This window comes from Carassius carassius, chromosome 9 (assembly GCF_963082965.1).
Source record: "Carassius carassius chromosome 9, fCarCar2.1, whole genome shotgun sequence".
NCBI lineage: Eukaryota > Metazoa > Chordata > Actinopteri > Cypriniformes > Cyprinidae > Carassius > Carassius carassius.
Genome location: NC_081763.1, coordinates 27,247,465 through 27,267,946, shown reverse-complemented (window position 1 = coordinate 27,267,946; position 20,482 = coordinate 27,247,465). Strand labels below are relative to the sequence as shown.

General features: G+C 38.3%; 2 protein-coding genes across 2 annotated transcripts; both read left to right on the top strand.

Moving 5' to 3' along the window:
* The first annotated feature begins 282 nt into the window (after positions 1-282).
* Positions 283-3,116, top strand: LOC132148650 (6-phosphogluconolactonase-like). The gene is made up of 6 exons (XM_059557350.1): positions 283-395; positions 726-995; positions 1,993-2,100; positions 2,192-2,293; positions 2,459-2,599; positions 2,705-3,116. Exons 2-6 carry the CDS (start codon positions 732-734, stop codon positions 2,849-2,851), a joined length of 762 nt encoding a protein of 253 aa, XP_059413333.1. The 5' UTR covers positions 283-395; positions 726-731; the 3' UTR covers positions 2,852-3,116.
* A 533-nt stretch (positions 3,117-3,649) lies between these two features.
* LOC132149467 (procollagen galactosyltransferase 1-like) lies at positions 3,650-19,758 on the top strand. Its single transcript, XM_059558731.1, has 12 exons — positions 3,650-4,214; positions 14,500-14,610; positions 14,706-14,823; positions 16,260-16,394; positions 16,518-16,722; positions 16,956-17,075; positions 17,153-17,229; positions 17,313-17,419; positions 17,506-17,638; positions 18,420-18,547; positions 18,638-18,844; positions 19,106-19,758. The coding sequence occupies exons 1-12, from the start codon at positions 3,994-3,996 to the stop codon at positions 19,371-19,373; spliced, it is 1,830 nt and encodes a 609-aa protein (XP_059414714.1). The 5' UTR covers positions 3,650-3,993; the 3' UTR covers positions 19,374-19,758.
* Positions 19,759-20,482: the final 724 nt, after the last annotated feature.

The window sequence follows — 20,482 nt, the reverse complement described above, 5'->3', positions numbered from 1 at the left end:
TCCTGTTGATATAACGTCTTTTTGCGTCCATAGAGAAAGTGATTAGGCTCCCAAAACATAAAGTCTTGAAGAGTCACAGATAAATTTCAGTTCTGTTACATATCGTGACAGTGCTGTTTAATAAATATAGTCACTACATAATGAAATGTGCTTGCTTCAAGACTCCAAAGTAAAACTAATCGACAAAATGAGGCCATGGAATCCAATTAATATATTAAGAAACGGGTCTCGAACTGTTTTTATACAGTCTATGGTCTCGAATCAGATGAGCACTACATTACCCAGAATGCAACAGTATACTCTAGAGGAAGCAGCGTTCGCTGCGATTGGATGTTGCTCAGAACGCACGAGAGCGGCACGTAAAGGAAATCTCACTAGTAAGAAAACATTCCACGGTGAGTGCAAAGTGATTTCGAAGGTTTACAGCTTCCATAAGTGTAAAAAGCACGAGGCATCATTGTCATTATCGCTTAGTGCATTTAAACTATGACTCACATTTTTTTGTTCGATACTTGCTTGATTCATTTGACTCAAAGCTGCACTGCCCAATCTATTGAAACAGTGCACATTGTTCACAACACCTGTATTGCATAAGGCTGATTACTTATTTGTTTGCTTTTTCTGGTAATGCTAATGCAGTTGGATGCATGTATTGAGTTCTACTGTGTTGTCAGTTGCTACATATCTGAATTGACTGTCATAATCATCGCCTCTGTTTATTTCAGAGAGTGATGTCTGGACCAAGAGTGGTGGTTTTCCCCTCAGTAGCCGAGCTTGGATCCACTCTAGCCCAGCTGGTGTCCTCTCGAGCAGAGAAAGCTCTCAGCACAGGTGAAAGCTTCTCTCTGGGCCTTTCAGGGGGGAGCTTGGTCTCCATCCTGAGTAAGGAGCTGCCTGCTGTCCCAAGCCTTGACTGCAGCAGATGGCTCATTGGGTTTTGTGATGAGAGACTTGTTCCATTCAGGGACCCTGAGAGCACTTATGGCTTATATAAGGTAATTTGGTGCATGTTAGAAAGATTTAGCATGACTTCACTTGCTCACCAATGGATCCCTCAGCTGTTTGGACTGGCGGCACCCATTCACTGCTGACATCACAATAATCCACAGTCCATCAATTAACATCTAGCTTCTGGCTAAAATATGAGTCATATCCTCCTATCCTATATTGCTTTCTCAAGTGAAAAAGTTTCATCTGAATTAGGAGAGAAATATGCACAGATCAAGCATAAGTGAACTGAAATGTCAATGGATTTTATTGCGAGAGAGCATTATTAGATTGAGGAAGTTCTATTATAGATATACTGAAAGATCACATTTCAATATACACTTTAGTGGTGATACATATATATACAGGCAAGCAGATGAGCTCAGAATATAAACACAATGTTAACTGTTTTCTTTATTATATTTTCATGTGCAAAAACACTTTAACCTTGCGTTCATATTATGTGTTCATCTGTTTGTACTTACTATGTTTTTTTAATAAGATGTATAATGAATTTTGTCCTCCAATATCTTTAAGCATAAAGCCAGACTGAGCATTTTCTTATTACTTTTCATGGGAAAATGCTAAATTCAACTTAACGTTGCATTCATATTCTTGATGCATCTGCTTGGCTTTATTTGGTCTTTTAATATCACTGTATTTAGTACAGACCCGGTAAAAGCAGAGAAAGGCCTTGCTTTGCTTTCCAGGTGGGTGTGATCATGAAAGTTGTGACATGTGAAAGTTGCAACATTTGCCAAGTACGGTTAACCATACTCTGAATTGTTGCTCTGCATTTAATCCATCAAAGTGCACACACACAGCATTGAGAAGTGAACACACACCCAGAGCAGTGGGCAGATATAGATCCAGCCCCCGGGGAGCAACTGGGGGTTCAGTGCCTTGCTCAAGGGCACTTCAGCTATATGTATTGAGGGTGAATTGCCCTTGAGCAATGTCATGTCATGTGAAAACTGATTACTGATAGCTTTTTATATTCTACAGAGTCAATTGTTTGAGAAAATCAACATTCCAGAAGATAGGATTTTGGCTATAGATCCTTCTTTACCGGTGCAAGAATGTGCTGATGACTATGCTGGCAAACTGAGCAAGGTGCGATTTCGTTCTCTAGACAGATTAAATACAATGTTTGATTTTTGTTTTATTTTAACTCATAGCCCTTAATAGAATTTTGTCATTGTAGGCTTTTAACACGGAGCAAATTCCAGTTTTTGACATGCTGTTGCTGGGAATGGGACCAGATGGACACACCTGCTCTCTCTTTCCAGATCATCCCTTATTACAGGTTTCAGATCAGTTCTTAATAAAGCAGCAATATAACATCATCTTTTAGTTTATATACCATATATCCTGATTATTACAGAATCCTATTGATTCTCCTGTTGACCCTTTATCTGTTTTGAAATGGATTTGTGTTTACGTATGTGTAAGTAAAAATGTGATTTTGTAGGAAAGCCAGAGGACAGTGGTGCCCATCTCTGATTCCCCCAAACCTCCGTCTCAGCGTGTCACTATGACATTACCCACGGTTAACGCTGCTCGATGTGTAGTGTTCGTGACAACTGGGGGCAGCAAAGCTCCTGTACTCAAGGTAAATACTTTCTGTTGTGTCTGTATTTATAATTGTGAACGTTATATTTTTGCTTTGTGTGTTTAATATTCTTACGGTTTCATATTTGATTCTGTAATTTTGTAGCAAGTATTGGAGGGTGGAGAAGGCCCTGCACTTCCAGCAGCTCTGGTGGCACCTGGAAGGGGAGAACTCTTCTGGCTAGTGGATGAGCCAGCAGCTGCCTCCCTCACGTCTCAGGTGGAGAGGCCAGGTCCTGGGGCAAAACTCTGAACTTAGGAGAGAGAACTTTTGGAAGCACTGTCTAGTATTGCTTTAGTCCTTTATAAGCCCCATGTTTGCAAAGATTTTTTTCTTCACAGCACTTACGAGAATAATAATTATCATAGCTAATTACTGCAGTTATTGTTACTACTGTAAAACATTATAGGCTCAATGAAGCTTTCAGAATTTGTCTTTTGGTTTTTCTTTTTTTTAATATATATATATAAATAAGATTTTTCACTAATACTACGCTACCATAGCTTTATTATAACAACAGTGACTTTGGAATCTATGGTATTTGGATGAGATCTGAATCTGTTATTTAAAAAAATGCCCCAAAAACTGAATAAAGTTTAACAGGTTAATATCCATTCTGCACTTTTCCATTTTGGTTGTATTTCATGCATCTTATGGAAGCCCATTTTTGCCATGGGATCTTTTTTTTTTTATTCTCGCAATTCTAAGAAAAAAATCTCAGACCTGTGATGTATGAACTCAGAATTGAGAGAGATAAATTCATTCTTAAATATTTGACATTTAATCTCTTAATTCTGAGTTTACATATCACAGTTCTGTTTTTTTTTCACCATGGATTATAAAATAATAATAATTGCAAGTTTTTATCTCAACAGCTTTTAATATTTTATATATTTTTTTTTTATCAGCAAAGTGTATATCGCACATGTCCAACTTTATTCCTCATTGCTACAAAGATTCTGAATTGTGAGATGTAAAGTCACAATTTAATTTACAAAAAAATAATCCTGTGGCAGAATTTTTTATAGGCAAATATGGTTCTATATACAGGGTTATTACAGGTAACTAACTAACAAAATACAAAACCTCATAATAATAGAACCTTTCCTAATCTGCTAGATATATCTTAAAGACAAATAATGAAATCTAAATGAATATGAAGTGTCACTCATCAGTGCTCTGCCAGAATGCGTCCCTCCCCTCCCCAGAATACGTCAGCGAAACATCCCCTTTAACTCGCACGTCTTACAAACTGCAGTGTTGTCAATGCAGGCTGATTTTGGTCGGCGGAATTATTTAAACTAAAGTTACCCGTTTTTAAGTTTCTACCTCCTCATGAAGTGGGTGTAACTGTGTGGTTTAGCTTCACGAGCTCGTATTCCTGCTTGTAAAGAATGCTCTGGTTCGTTTTTTTCGTGTCGGTGCTGTGGTCTTGTCTGATGAATACTGGCCCCGCTCGAGGATACTTCTATGAAGAGCGCTGGAGCCCGGAGTCTCCTTTATTAGCTCCCCGAGTAATGATCGCTCTGATCTGCCGTAACGCCCAGCACTCGCTGCCACATTTCCTCGGGACCATTGAGCGCCTCAATTACCCCAAAGACCGAGTCGCGCTGTGGTAAGTGAGTGCGTGGAACGGCGTGCACTCTTCTCGAACTGATGCTAGAATGCCAGAACACCGCATAATACTTGTAGTATGCGAGTGTTAATACTACTTCTATTTCCATTACTTTTAAATATTCCAATAGTGACTACTTATTATTAGTGCTTCATGGCGTACTAATACCTACGTTCACCAACATTTCCTCTACTGTGACTAGTGACGAACAACGCATCCTTTCTTGTTTTCCCATTTATTGTAACTATTCCAGTCAAATTATTTGTTAAGAGATAGGGTAGGTCTACTATATATAATTAGTTACAGTAACTACACTGGGGAAAATAAATATTTAGTCAGCCACCAATTGTGCAAGTTCTCCCATTTAAAAAGTTGAGAGAGACCTGTAATTTTCATCATATGTACACTTCAACTATGAGAGACAAAATGTAAAAATAAAATCCAGAAAATCACATTGTAGGATTATTTTATGAATTTATTTGCAAATTAAGGTGGAAAATAAGTATTTGGTCAATAACGAAAGTTTATCTCAATACTTTGATATATACCCTTTGTTGGCAATGACAGAGGTCAAACATTTTCTGTAAGTCTTCACAAGGTTTTCACACACTGTTGCTGGTATTTTGGCCCATTCCTCCATGCAGATCTCCTCTAGAGCAGTGATGTTTTTGGGCAACACAGACTTTCAGCTCCCTCCAAAGATTTTCTATGGGGTTGAGATCTGGAGACTGGCTAGGCCACTCCAGGACCTTAAAATGCTTCTTACGAAGCCACTTCTTCGTTACCCGGGCGGTGTGTTTGGGATCATTGTCATGCTGAAAGACCCAGCCATGTTGCATCTTCATGGCCCTTGCTGATGGAAGGAGGTTTCCACTCAAAATCTCTTGATACATGGCCCCATTCATTCTTTCCTTTACACGGATCAGTCGTCCAGGTCCCTTTGCAGAAAAACAGCCCCAAAGCATGATGTTTCCACCCTCATGCTTCACAGTAGGTATGGTGTTCTTTGGATGCAACTCAGAATTCTTTCTCCTCCAAACACGACAAGTTGAGTTTTTACCAAAAAGTTCTATGTTGGTTGCATCTGCCCATATGACAATCCTCTTTTGGATCATCCAAATGCTTTCTAGGAAACTTCAGACATGTACTGGCTTAAGCAGGGGAACACGTCTGGCACTGCAGGATTTGAGTCCCTGGCGGCGTAGTGTGTTACTGATGGTATCCTTTGTCACTTTGGTCCCAGTTCTCTGCGGGTCATTCACTAGGTCCCCCTGTGTGGTTCTGAGATTTTTGCTCACCGTTCTTGTGGTCATCTTGACCCCATTGGGTGAGATCTTGTGTGGAGCCCCAGATCAAGGGAGATTATCATTGGTCTTGTATGTCTTCCATTTCCTAATACCGGTAATTGCTACCACAGTTGATTTCTTCACACCAAGCTGCTTACCTATTGCAGATTCAGTCTTCCCAGCCTGGTGCAGGTCTACAATTTTGTTTCTGGTGTTCTTTTGACAGCTCTTTGGTCTCGGCCATAGTGGAGTTTGGATTGTGACTGTTTGAGGTTGTGGACAGGTGTCTTTTATACTGATAACAAGTGGAGGACAGAGGAGCCTCTTAAAGAACTTGTTACAGGTCTGTGAGAGCCAGAAATCTTGCTTGTTTGTAGGTGACCAAATAATTGTTTTCCACCATAATTTGCAAATAAAATCATTAAAAATCCTACAATGTGATTTTCTGGATTTTTTTTTAATTTTGTCTCTCATGTTGAAGTGTACATATGATGAAAATTACAGGCCTCTCTCATCTTTTTAAATGGGAGAACTTGCACAATTGGTGGCTGACTAAATACTTATTTTCCCCACTGTATATACTTCAGCTGTACTCACTCTAAAAATGCTGTGTTATTTACAACCCAACTTGAGTCAAATATGGATTAACCCAGCTGTTGGGTTAAATTTTGTAATTAATTTTTTAACCCAAAAGTTGGGTTACTCCATATTTGACCCAAAGTTAGGTTGAAACAACCCAGCATTTTTTTTAAAAATATGCCTACCCGTATCTTTTTTCCAGGCATAAGTAGACCATTTGTTACTTGAATCATTTCTTGTGGTACTACTTTAAACTGCTTTTTGGACTAAGGTTTCATACTTGGTGTCTGACTGTGAACATCTGTCTTCCAGCAACTCAATGCTCTTGAGGGAAAATTTCAGAAAGTAAAAAAAAAATGGGATGGGAGGGTTTCCTCCGTCCTTCTAATATCTGCCAGCTTTACTCAAAATTTTCCCCTAAAGTTGTCATCGTCCTAACCAGTGAATGAACAACTCTGTTGAAAAGGTGTCAGTTACCATGACCGCTCTGAAGCTCACCATCATGCCCTAGAAAAAGTCTAGCCATAGTCTCTGCACCTAAATGAATGTAAAGCTGAGACTGTTGTTTTTGCCCCCTCCAATACATCTGTGTCCACTGATATTGATTAAGGCCCTTTATTTTTGGTAAATCACAGTAAAATATATAGGTGTAATTTTTAATGACGCCTTAAAAAATTTTTTTTTTTTAATTAAGAACATTAGCAAGCTGTTATCCTGTTGTGATTTTGAAAGGGTGATGCATGCTTTTGTGTCTTCTTGCCACGATTACAGATTGTCCAGAATCCTGCTGCTAGATTGTTGACAGGTTCTCAGAAACTGTAACATATTACTCAGATTTTGTCATTTTTACATTGGTTGTGGGTCCGTTATAGGATTGATTTAACATAGTTTGATTTTTAAATCTTTAAACGGCCTTGCACCATCTTATCTCTCTGATTTGTTAAAATCTTACACATCAATGGCACGGTCCCCCCACAGTTTACGTCACCATCAAGTTCACTCACAGTAGGTCATCTGACCAGAAACTCCTGATTGTTCATAGGTCGAGAAGTAAACTGTGGGGGGAGCGTGCTTTTGCAGTTTCAGCCCCGTAGCTTTGAAAGAATTTGACTTTGCACATAAGAACTGCCTCCACATTGGTGTTACTTAAATCTCTTTTAAAGACTCCGCTCTTCTCCCAGGCTTTACCTACATGTACATTTGTGTATTTATATATAAATATAATAAATATACAAAGTACACACACACACATATTAACAAACACTTTTTTTTTTAAAATTTTTTTTAATTTTTTTAATTGGAACAGTGTTTTCTCTACTTCCTGTTGGCCTTCTGTAGCAAATTGTAGCTCCGTGTAGCTGTTTTTATTTTATTTTTTTCTCTAGAATCTTTATCTTACTATCACTCTCTGTTTTTTAAAGTGGTAAAATATAACTTAATTCACACCATATTTCTGATATTATCGATCAATCTTATCAGATTAACTTTGATCGTTCACTTTTATTTTATATCCGTGAGTGCAGTACACCTGCAAAGCGTTAGCACTCGTTAGCTTGTCATTAGCGTTTTCATTCGAACCTATCGCTGTTTTCTTTTCTCCTCTCCCTCGCTCCAGTTTTTCACAAGTTCATCAAACAACCGCAGTAAGAATTTTCCTCAAGCACGGTGAGTAATGGCTTCTCCTATCATTGTTTCTTGCACCTCTTGCCACATGTACAGTTTATCTATCTCTGTCGCTGATGAGGGATTCACATGTGATAAATGCAGGGAAATAGTTAGGCTGACAGAGAAGATTTCAGAATTAGAGACACGCATCCAAACTTTAATTGAGGACAGTAAAAATGTTAGGGCTCTAGATATGGCTTTGGATGCGTCTAGCTCAGGGATTCCTGTACATTGTTCGGTTCCGGAAACAGAGCCCCAGCAGCAGGGCAACTGGGTGACGGTGAGGCAGCGTAGTCGTGGGTCAAAACACCGCTCTTCTGTTCCGATCAAAACATTAAACAGGTTCTCCCCACTCAGTGATGCACCCACTGAGAAACCTGATGAAAGTGCTCTAGTTATTGGTGATTCTATTGTACGGAACGTGAATATAGAGACACCAGCCACCATAGTCAAATGTTTACCGGGAGCCAGAGCGCCTGACATCTTGGCAAATTTAAAAGTGCTGGCTAATGCTAAACGTAAATACAGTAAGATTGTTATTCATGCCGGCGCTAATGATGTTCGACTTCGCCAGTCGGAGATCACTAAAAATAACATTAAAGAGGTGTGTGAACTTGCAAGCACGATGTCAGACACTGTAATATGCTCTGGTCCCCTCCCTGCTTACCGTGGTGATGAGATGCATAGCAGATTGTCATCACTCAATGGCTGGATCTCTAAGTGGTGCCCACAGAATAACATAGGTTTCATAGACAATTGGACGAGCTTTTGGGGCAGACCTGACCTGTTTAAAAGAGCTGGTCTTCATCCCTCCTGGGGTGGCGCCACTCTTCTCTCTAGAAATATGGCAAATAGTCTTAGTGTTTATACTTGACTAACTGGGGCCCAGGTCAGGAAGCAGACAGACTGGCTAAACCGACCGTCTGCTAGCTGCCTCCCGTCACAGAGGTCAGTTAATTCTCAGCACATAGAGACTCTTTCACCTAGATATCACACTATAGAGACTGTGTCTGTTCCCCGAACTAGAAAATACAAAAAACGTCCAAACCAAGTTAAGATTAACAATTTAATTGAGGTTCAACAAATAAAAAACAGAAGCAATATGGATAAACAAATGATAAAGCTTGGCTTATTGAATATCAGATCCCTTTCTACGAAAACACTTTTTGTAAATAATATGATCACTGATCATAATATAGATGTACTCTGTTTGACGGAAACCTGGCTAAAACCTGATGATTACATTATTTTAAATGAGTCCACCCCCCAAGATTACTGTTATAAACATGAGCCACGTCTAAAAGGCAAAGGTGGAGGTGTTGCTTCAATTTATAACAACGTTTTCAGGATTTCTCAGAGGGCAGGCTACAAGTATAACTCGTTTGAAGTAATGGTACTTCATATAACATTATCCAAAGAAACAAATGTTAATGATAAATCCCCTGTTATGTTTGTACTGGCTACTGTATACAGGCCACCAGGGCACCATACAGACTTTATTAAAGAGTTTGGTGATTTTACATCCGAGGTTAGTTCTGGCTGCAGATAAAGTTTTAATAGTTGGTGATTTTAATATCCATGTTGATAATGAAAACGATGCATTGGGATCAGCATTTATAGACATTCTGAACTCTATTGGTGTTAGACAACACGTTTCAGGACCTACTCATTGTCGAAATCATACTCTAGATTTAATACTGTCACATGGAATTGATGTTGATGGTGTTGAAATTATTCAGCCAAGTGATGATATCTCAGATCATTATTTAGTTCTTTGCAAAATTCATATAGCCAAAATTGTAAATTCTACTTCTTGTTACAAGTATGGAAGAACCATCACTTCTAACACAAAAGACTGCTTTTTAAGTTATCTTCCTGATGTATCCAAATTCCTTAGCATATCCAAAACCTCAGAACAACTTGATGATGTAACAGAAACTATGGACTCTCTCTTTTCTAGCACTTTAAATAAAGTTGCTCCTTTACGCTTAAGGAAGGTTAAGGAAAACAGTTTGACACCATGGTATAATGAGCATACTCGCACCCTAAAGAGAGCAGCCCGAAAAATGGAGCGCAGCTGGAGGAAAACAAAACTAGAGGTATTTCGTATTGCTTGGCGGGAAAGTAACATATCCTACAGAAAAGCATTAAAAACTGCTAGATCCGATTACTTTTCTTCTCTTTTATAAGAAAACAAACATAACCCCAGGTATTTATTCAATACAGTGGCTAAATTAACGAAAAATAAAGCCTCAACAAGTGTTGACATTTCCCAACACCACAGCAGTAATGACTTTATGAACTACTTTACTTCTAAAATCGATACTATTAGAGATAAAATTGCCACCATTCAGCCGTCAGCTACAGTATCACATCAGACAGTGCACTATAGACCCCCTGAGGAACAGTTCCACTCATTCTCTACCATAGGAGAGGAAGAATTGTATAAACTTGTTAAATCATCTAAACCAACAACATGTATGTTAGACCCTATACCATCTAAGCTCCTGAAAGAGGTGCTTCTAGAAGTCATAGATCCTCTTCTGACTATTATTAATTCCTCATTGTCATTAGGACATGTCCCCAAAACCTTCAAACTGGCTGTTATTAAGCCTCTCATCAAAAAACCACAACTTGACCCCAAAGAACTAGTTAATTATAGACCAATCTCGAATCTCCCTTTTCTGTCCAAGATACTAGAAAAGGTGGTATCCACACAATTATATTCCTTCTTAGAGAAAAATGGTATATGTGAGGATTTCCAGTCAGGATTTAGACCGTATCATAGTACTGAGACTGCTCTTCTTAGAGTTACAAATGATCTGCTCTTATCATCTGATCGTGGGTGTATCTCTCTATTAGTTTTATTGGATCTTAGTGCTGCGTTTGACACAATTGACCACAACATTCTTTTGCATAGACTTGAATACTTTGTTGGCATCAGTGGAAGTGCATTAGCATGGTTTAAATCGTACTTATATGACCGCCATCAGTTCGTAGCAGTGAATGAAGATGTATCCTATCGATCACAAGTGCAGTATGGAGTACCTCAAGGCTCAGTTCTAGGGCCGCTACTCTTCACGCTTTATATGTTACCCTTGGGAGATATCATCAGGAAACATGGTGTTAGCTTTCACTGTTATGCTGATGATACTCAGCTCTATATTTCTTCGCAGCCCGGTGAAACACACCAATTTGAAAAACTAATGGATTGCATAGTCGATATAAAAAACTGGATGACGAGTAATTTCTTACTGCTAAATTCTGAAAAAACAGAGGTGTTAATTATAGGACCTAAAAACTCTGCTTGTAATAACCTAGAACACTGTCTAAGACTTGATGGTTGCTCTGTCAATTCTTCGTCATCAGTTAGGAACCTAGGTGTGCTACTTGATCGCAATCTTTCCTTAGAAAGCCACGTTTCTAGCATTTGTAAAACTGCATTTTTCCATCTCAAAAATATATCTAAATTACGGCCTATGCTCTCAATGTCAAATGCAGAAATGTTAATCCATGCATTTATGACCTCAAGGTTAGATTATTGTAATGCTTTATTGGGTGGTTGTTCTGCACGCTTAGTTAACAAACTACAGCTAGTCCAAAATGCAGCAGCAAGAGTTCTTACTAGAACCAGGAAGTATGACCATATTAGCCCGGTCCTGTCAACACTGCACTGGCTCCCTATCAAGCATCGCATAGATTTTAAAATATTGCTTATTACTTATAAAGCCCTGAATGGTTTAGCACCTCAGTATTTGAATGAGCTCCTTTTACATTATAATCCTCTACGTCCGCTACGTTCTCAAAACTCAGGCAATTTGATAATACCTAGAATATCAAAATCAACTGCAGGCGGCAGATCCTTTTCCTATTTGGCGCCCAAACTCTGGAATAACCTACCTAACATTGTTCGGGAGGCAGACACACTCTTGCAGTTTAAATCTAGATTAAAGACCCATCTCTTTAACCTGGCATACACATAACATACTAATATGCTTTAATTATCCAAATCCGTTAAAGGATTTTTAGGCTGCATTAATTAGGTAAACCGGAACCGGAAACACTTCCCATAGCAACCTATGTACTTGCTACATCATTAGAAGAATGGCATCTACGCTAATATTTGTCTGTTTCTCTCTTGTTCCGAGGTCACCATGGCCACCAGATCCAGTCTGTGTCCAGATCAGAGGGTCACTGCAGTCACCCGGATCCAGTACGTATCCAGACCAGATGGTGGATCAGCACCTAGAAAGGACCTCTACATCCCTGAAAGACAGCGGAGACCAGGACAACTAGAGCCCCAGATAACAGATCCCCTGTAAAGACCTTGTCTCAGAGGAGCACCAGGACAAGACCACAGGAAACAGATGATTCTTCTGCACAATCTGACTTTGCTGCAGCCTGGAATTGAACTACTGGTTTCGTCTGGTCAGAGGAGAACTGGCCCCCCAACTGAGCCTGGTTTCTCCCAAGGTTTTTTTCTCCATTCTGTCACCGATGGAGTTTCGGTTCCTGGCCGCTGTCGCCTCTGGCTTGCTTAGTTGGGGACACTTCATCTACAGCGATATCGTTGACTTGATTGCAAATAAATGCACAGACACTATTTAACTGAACAGAGATGACATAACTGAATCCAATGATGAACTGCCTTTAACTATCATTTTTGCATTCTTGACACGGTTTTCCTAATGAATGTTGTTCAGTTGCTTTGACACAATGTATTTTGTTTAAAGCGCTATATAAATAAAGGTGACATTGACATTTTTGGATGTGATTAATTGTGATTAATCATTGACAGCACTAATTAAAACATAATTAAACAAATTATCATGTTTCTCTGAAATACATGGTTCTGATTGGTTACATACCATTCAGACCAGGGATGTCAAACTCAATTTCTGGAGGGCCGGAGCCCTGCAGATTTTAGATTCAACTGACTCTCCGTTTAATGATTAAATGTTTCTGAAAAATGGCCGATTTAATTTATCTGGTGAGTAACCATGTCAGTATAATAATAATGTACAGTAATGATTAGCTGATTGTACACTATCATTAACTTGTACTGATTTATTGGTTTTCTATATGTGTAAATGTGTATTTTGTATGTGGTAGCATAAGATTCCCACAAACAACATGTAGATTAATGTTTTCTGTTTACAAAATCCTGCCAAGTGATGGAGCTATGGTCTAGAAGTTAGTGCACATGCTCCAACATGTTGATGTTGGCATTAGGTTTGAATTCAGCTCCTGTCAATTGGTGACCCCATTTCTTTCTCTTTTCCCTGAGCACGTTACTTATTTTTATTTTTATTTTTATTAGCCAAAATTATTCAAATTATTTCATCATTTACTCTCCCTGTCCTGTTTGACTTGCAATACAAAAGAAGATTTTTTGAAGAATGTTGTTAATAACCACAGTATGGACAAAATATACAATGGAAGTGAGTGGGAACCAAAACTGGTTACTAAGACTATATATATATATATATATATATATATATATATTTATATATATATATATATACATTCCTTTGTAAAAAGAAATGGATATGACAACAGAAATGTCATTTTGTTGTTTGATTATTCCTTTAAATCTATTAACTGGTTTTATTCATGTCTTTTGATTTAATATGACTGAATTCAACAGTAGTTTAAAAAAAAAGGTTTAAAGTTAGATTAAGTAGCTTTTTAAGAAAACAACTGTAGGTATACTTCTGCACATTGGCTAAAGGGGAAATTAATATTCATAAACCTTAAGCCACATATTCATTATTAATGCTATGTCACTCATGTAACTCAACCAGCAAGAGGTCCTCAGCCTACATCCATCTCATGATTACACTAAAAACTATTTAAATAAATAAATGATTCTGAAAATATTAGCATAATCAAGATAACAATCAAATATTTTATAATATAATAATAAATATTAATAAATATAATACAAATATTTATTTTCCCTCTTCAATCACTGTTGTTTTTAATTGAAGAACATGAATATCTTTAAACTTTTGAATCCACAAAATGATTGTGGTTAATGAATTTATTATCAATATTTCTAGTTTATGTATATAAACAGGTTTGAAGACAAGAAGCTTTGTTAATTGCAGCAGAAATACAGGAAATAGCTTATATTGTGTTGGACAACAAGGGGCCTTTGAGTCAAAAAGGTTAAAAACCACTGATATAACTGTTTGAAAATAGGCTTTGTAACAATCTAACTTGAAATCCCTTGGTGAATCAATCTGTACTGTAGTAGTAGTAGTAGCTGTTGGCTAGGGTTAATGTGTTAACTCTTCTTTGGATCTGTAGACTCTTAGGCCTCACAGCTGTGCTGTTTCACGCTCTTCTCCGGGAGACTCATCAGTTTATGCCAAGACAGAGCCAGTGAAAAGTAGGACGTTTGGTTAACCGTATGTCTTCAGCAGAATGGGACGCTACCTGTCTGTTTACTTTGTCTTTGCTCCTTTCTCTCTGTGATAACTAGATATTGTGGCAGTTTCACTTCTCATGTCCTGCTACTCTTTTAGTCTAGTTCTCCTATAGAGTTTTAGAGCTTTAGTTTCTTCATTCATTTCCCTGTTGCAGGGCTAATATGCATTATGCACTGAAAGGCCTGGTTAAAAATTGTGTAATTATACTCATACATCATAAGCTTGTGGTTAGCTCATGTAATCTTTAGTTTTTTCACCAGATATTGTTTTCTGTAGAAAGTAAGCAGCACACAATGAGCACCGTTTTTGTGTTTCTTACAGGGTAGCAACTGACCACAATATTGACAACACCACTTACCTACTGCGAGACTGGCTCATCAATGTACAGAAACTCTACCATTATGTTGAGTGGAGGCCAAAGGAGGAACCAAGGTTTGCCATGTTACTTCAATTGTGGTTTCACATAACTGGTTCATTTTTGCATTTCCTTATACTAATATTTCCTTGGATTTCTCTTTTTCGTTCAGAAAATATAATGATGAGGAAGGACCGAAGGAATGGACGAATGAGCGTTACGCCTACATCATGAGACTGCGGCAGGCAGCGCTTGAGTCTGCACGAGAGATGTGGGCAGACTATCTCATGGTGAGTTCACCACACACTGTCCACTGTCTCTGTTAGGACCTTGTATCTCCAAGATATTAATTAAATACTGGTGGCCATTGATAGTTGCGAATATTGATTAATCATCTGATTGTCATGATTATTTGATGTAATCGCTGTTTTTTGTAACCAAATTGTATCCAAAGTTAACATTTTTAACCAAAGTTACAATTTGCCGCTCTCACGTGGACTTGGTTTATGTTCATGTTTTAATTTCTTTTATTTTGTAATTTAGTCATGGTTATGTTTCCTGTTCCTGTCATGTGATTCCCTTGTCCTCATGTATCTTGCGATGTGCTCCCATATTTAATGTGTCATGTTGTGATTGATTGTCCTGTGTTCTCATTGGGTCTTTGTCTTGATTGGTGTCTCTTGTTAGTGATAAGTGTCTTTGTATGTATATATTCAAGTCAAGTCAAGTCTTTCATGGATTATGTTTTTATATCTTACTTTTGTTCAATAAATACTGCACTTTGATTCTTACTTCACTCGCTATCAGTGGATTATTGTTACAGCCATTCAAAAAAGGGACATTTAAGAGCATAAGGAAATGCCATAAAATGTGGACTCGTGTCATTTTCCTGAGTGGTAGGGAGAAGCAGAAAAGTCTGCAATTTAGAGGAAAAGTTCACCGAAACAAAAAAAAGCTAGAAATGTACTCATCCTCAGGCAATCTGAGATGTAGATGAGTTTGTTTCTTCATAAAAACAGATTTGGGGATATTTGGAGAAAAATTACATGACCAGGGGATCTTCTGCAGTGAATGGGTGCCATCAGAATAAGAGTCCAAACAGCTGAAAAAAAACATCACAATAATCCCCAAGTAATCCACAAGACTTCAGTCCATCAGTTAATGTCTTGAAGTGAAACATGGTAACCATTACTTTCTGTCCTCTATCCGTACTATTGCTTTCTCCAGAAAAAACTGTCTTATCTGAATCAGAAGAGAAATATGAACAAATAAAGTACTGTTTACAAGCCAAAACAGTCCTTAACAATCGGATAGGTAAGTTTTATGTGAGAGGACAACAGGGGACAAACCTTTTAACTGGAGGAAGCGTTATGGATTATGGACTGGTATTTTGACCAGAAGTGACTGTTTAAATGATGACCCTCAATAGCTACGTATGTGTGAACACTCATTAAGAACATATGATTCTTGAAACCTCTGGAATTAAACCAAGACTTACAGTTTCTGTCAAAAAATGAATAAACAACTTTCTTATTACACAAGGAGAAATATCTTAATGGGGGACCCTTGGATATTCTATTGGATGCAGTCAATAACATTGAACACCACTGATTTATTTGATGATTGTACTTCATGTTCTGCCTTTTGGTGATTATCTTGAGTAAACTTTGTTTTTGCAGGCAGCTTGTTTATGCATGCATGAAAATGTATTATTTTATCTTCCCAGATGATTGATTGTGATAATCTCCTGATCAACCGAGATGTCATATGGAAACTAATAAAGGAGAACAAGACAATCGTGGCACCAATGATGGAGTCTCGTGCTGCCTACTCAAACTTCTGGTGTGGAATGACATACCAGGTACAGTTCCTCTGAACGTGTGTGTGTGTGTGTGTCTGTGTGTGTGTGTGTGTGTGTGTGTGTGTGTGATCTTTCATAACACTTTCTCCAGAAATATGAAGACATCTCATCAAACTTCTCCAGGGCTATTATAGACGAACCCCAGCCTACATCCCCATGCGCAAGCAAGTGCGTAGGGGTTGCTTTGCCGTTCCCATGGTGCATTCGACTTTCCTGGTTGACCTGCGGAAAGAAGCTTCCAGACTGCTTGCTTTTCACCCACCACATCCAGACTACACCTGGGCCTTTGATGACATTATAGTCTTTGCTTTTTCAGCCCGCATGGCAGGTGGGTGCCACAATAGATACCCACAATGCATGCCTATTTGCCTAAAATTCAAATAATATATGTTGTTCCAAATCATCTGTTATGTTCCACAGAAGAAACCACATTAATCAGTTTTGAAATTACATGCGGGTGAATAAATATAAATAGAAATTAAATTTTTGTGTGTACTGTTCCTTTAAGAGGATATTGTGCATAACATTTCAGTTTTATTTGTATTCTCTTTGTTTTTGCAGAGGTCCAAATGTTCATTTGTAACAGGGAAACTTACGGTCATCTCCCAGTGCCTCTTCGTGCCCACAGCACCATGCAGGATGAGGCCGACAGCTTCATTCATACTGTCCTGGAGGTCAATGGTACGTCTCAGCTATACAAAGAAGAGAACAGTCTGCAAATGCTTGGTCAAATGTAACAACTTTTTTTTAATTTACAGTGAGAAATCCTCCAGTTGAGCCTTCCAGATACTTGCCCAAACCTGTCAAAAGACCTGACAAAATGGGCTTTGATGAGGTAAAAGTGTGGGTTAATTATATTGAGTGGTATGGGTCTTTGGTAGAGCTGTATTCAGTATGTGCTCTTATGTGTTATATAAGGTGTTTATGATCAACCTGAAGCGGCGGGCCGACCGTCGTGAGCGCATGCTGAGGGCATTGAGAGAGCAAGAAATCGACTGCAAGATTATTGCTGCTGTTGATGGCAAGTGAGTTTGCTTCTGTAACCTTCAAACATATGCAGCATTCATTCCCAGGATGAAACATTTACTCACAGACTTTCTTTTTAAACCAGAGCTATGAACGTCAGTGAGATCCATGCTATGGGAATCCACATGCTTCCCAGCTACAGTGACCCATACCACGGCAGACCTCTGACGAGAGGAGAGTTGGGCTGCTTCCTGTCCCACTATAATATCTGGAACGAGGTCTGGCTTATATACCAGTTTGTAGTTCTGTTTCAAAACTTAGTGAGCTGCCTTACTGTCTTCTGCCTACATAGACTACGAATGCTCGGCAAGGCTGCATTTATTTGATCAAATATACAGTAAAAACACCAATATTGTGAAATATTATTACTAATTAAATTCTAATTTATTCCTTTGATGCAAAGCTAAATTTTCAGCATCATTATTCCAGTCTTCAGTGTCACATGATCCTTCAGAAAGCATTCTTCTAATATGCTGATCTGCTGCTCAAGAATAATTTCTTATTATTTTGAAAATATGTAATTAAAACATAATAATTTGTAATATTTTAATATTTTTGTGGAAACCATGACATTTGTTTTGAAGTTCAAAAGAAAAGCATTTATTTGAAATAGAAGTTATAAACATTATAAATGTCAAATAAATTTTTTATCAATTTAATGCATCCTAGCTGAATAAAAGTAATATAAGTATCATAAGCAGGAGTCTCAGGTTTCTGTGGGAACTGGGAGAGCAGCTGCTGAGACGCATTGACTTTATCAATCAGCGATTGGCTCTTTCACTTAGAATGTGGGACATATTCTGCCATATTGCATGTTGCAGTTTCTCCCATTTACAAGTAATAGAAGTTAACCATCTTTGTATATCTATAGTCTTTGGTAATATCTGCCTTAAAATAGTTTCTAATTCGGCAGCTCACTAGGTTTTGGAAGAGATTGTGAATATAGACTAAGGGTTTTTATGGGCATCCAAAGCTTTGTTTATATGCTGTACTACACAGATTGTAGACCGAGACCTGAAGACCTCACTGGTGCTTGAAGATGATTTGCGGTTTGAGATTTTCTTCAAGCGCCGCCTGCAGAATCTGATGAGTGAGGTGGAGAGTGAGGGTCTGGACTGGGACCTCATGTGAGCGGCTCTTTTTGTCTTCAGTCTACAGTTTTTGAGTTATGTATTGATGGGAGATTTATTCATTTTGGTTATTCTGTACACTTGCAGTTATATTGGGAGGAAGAGAATGCAAGTGGACCGGCCTGAAAAAGCAGTACCGAATATTCGCAACCTGGTGGAGGCGGACTATTCCTATTGGACCTTGGGTTACATGATGTCATTACAAGGAGCCAAAAAGCTCCTCAAAGCAGAACCACTCACTAAAATGTTGCCTGTAGACGAATTCCTTCCTGTAATGTTTAATAAGCATCCTGTGTAAGTACCACATCCCATTTATGCCAGTAGCATTGCTTCTAGTTCTTGATCAATTATTCCACAATAAGTATTTTCTAGAATATATCAAGACTGTCCTATGATTTATAGTCTAAAGCAAGTTTTAGAATGTAATTGATACCAGTCAGTCAAACATCCTGTCAGTTTTCAGAAAATGTATTCATTATTATTATATGTGTTGCCTAAGTCTGAAATCACTTCTTTGTCTTCATCTTCATCCACATCAAATACCATCATCTTCAGATCAGATTACATGGAGCAGTTTGAAACGAGGGACCTGAAAGCATTCTCAGCGGAGCCCTTGCTTGTGTTTCCTACACACTACACGGGTGAAGCGGGGTACATCAGTGACACAGAAACCTCCACAGTGTGGGACAATGAGAAAGTGCATACAGACTGGGACAGGAAGCACTCGGGTAAGACCCGGGAACAGGCTGAGATCAGCACAGAGGCCCAAAACACAGATGTGCTCCAGTCTCCTCTGGACCGGACAGCCCGGGACGAACTATGAGAGACTAGAACTGCTTCTGGGGGGCGAAGTCTGGTTACGCTATAAGCACAATATAACTCACCAGAAGATGTCTTTTTATAGATTTGTTTAAATCTGTAAAAAAAAAAGAAATGTTTTCAGATAAAACGTTTGTCCATTTATTGTCGATCAGATTTGTAACAGAGGCCTGACTGCGCTTTGCCATGACAGCTGCACCTGTTCTTCATTGTATCCTGTGATAAAAATGTCAGGGGCCGGCTTCATGGAAATCTTCTTAAGAAAGAAGTTAGCAAATTTACAAAGATAAAGGTTAAGTTAGTAAGGATGAAAAATTCTTAAAGGAATATTTTCAAATGAAAATTTGTTGAAAATATGCTCAACCTCGGGCCGTCTAAGATGTTTTTTTTTTTTTCATCAAAAAACTCCACTTACATCACTTGCTCACCAGTGGATCCTCTGCAGTGAATGGGTGCCGTCAGAATGAGAGTCCAAACAGCTGATTAAAACAACACAATAATCCACTCGACCATTTAACATCTTAGGACGTGAAAAGCTGCATGTTTATAAGAAATGAATCCACCATTATGCCATTTTAATTAAAATCATTGCTTCTGGTCAAAATAATTGTCCATAATCAATAATAATGCTTGCTTTAGTGAAAACGTCGCTGAGTTTGAAATGGGTTAAATATAAACAGATCAATCCCCATTTACAAGTAAAAACAGTCTAAAACATATTCTCAACCATTATATGTCAGTGGATTTTGATGTTCAGGACAACAGGAGATGCTTGTTTTCACTGGAGGAAGTGTTATTATAGATTATTGATTTGTGTATTTTGGCCACATGTGCCTTAGTGTTAAGATTTGTTTCTACAGATTACGTAAATCATTAATTGATGGACTGGACTGGAGTCGTGTGGATTATTGTGATGGTTTTATCACCTGTTTGGACTCTCATTCTGACGGCACCCATTCACTGCAGAGGATCCATTGGTAAGCAATTGATGTAACGCTACATTGCTCCAAAATCTGTTCTTATGAAGAAAATTGCCGTTAAGAAGAATTTTATCTTAAAGATATTTTGTGAATCCGTTCACACTTTGATTAATCATGTAACTAATATTTTTAT

What these genes read in the sequence shown, in the direction of transcription:
- LOC132149467 (XM_059558731.1), top strand. Translation starts at nt 3,994, where the DNA reads ATGCTCTGGTTCGTTTTTTTCGTGTCGGTGCTGTGGTCTTGTCTGATG. An exon ending in AAAGACCGAGTCGCGCTGTG is followed by an intron (nt 4,215 to 14,499) that starts GTAAGTGAGTGC and finishes TGTTTCTTACAG; the next exon opens with GGTAGCAACTGACCACAATA. An exon ending in AGGCCAAAGGAGGAACCAAG is followed by an intron (nt 14,611 to 14,705) that starts GTTTGCCATGTT and finishes TTTTTCGTTCAG; the next exon opens with AAAATATAATGATGAGGAAG.
- LOC132148650 (XM_059557350.1), top strand. Translation starts at nt 732, where the DNA reads ATGTCTGGACCAAGAGTGGTGGTTTTCCCCTCAGTAGCCGAGCTTGGA. An exon ending in GCACTTATGGCTTATATAAG is followed by an intron (nt 996 to 1,992) that starts GTAATTTGGTGC and finishes TATATTCTACAG; the next exon opens with AGTCAATTGTTTGAGAAAAT. An exon ending in GCAAAGCTCCTGTACTCAAG is followed by an intron (nt 2,600 to 2,704) that starts GTAAATACTTTC and finishes GTAATTTTGTAG; the next exon opens with CAAGTATTGGAGGGTGGAGA.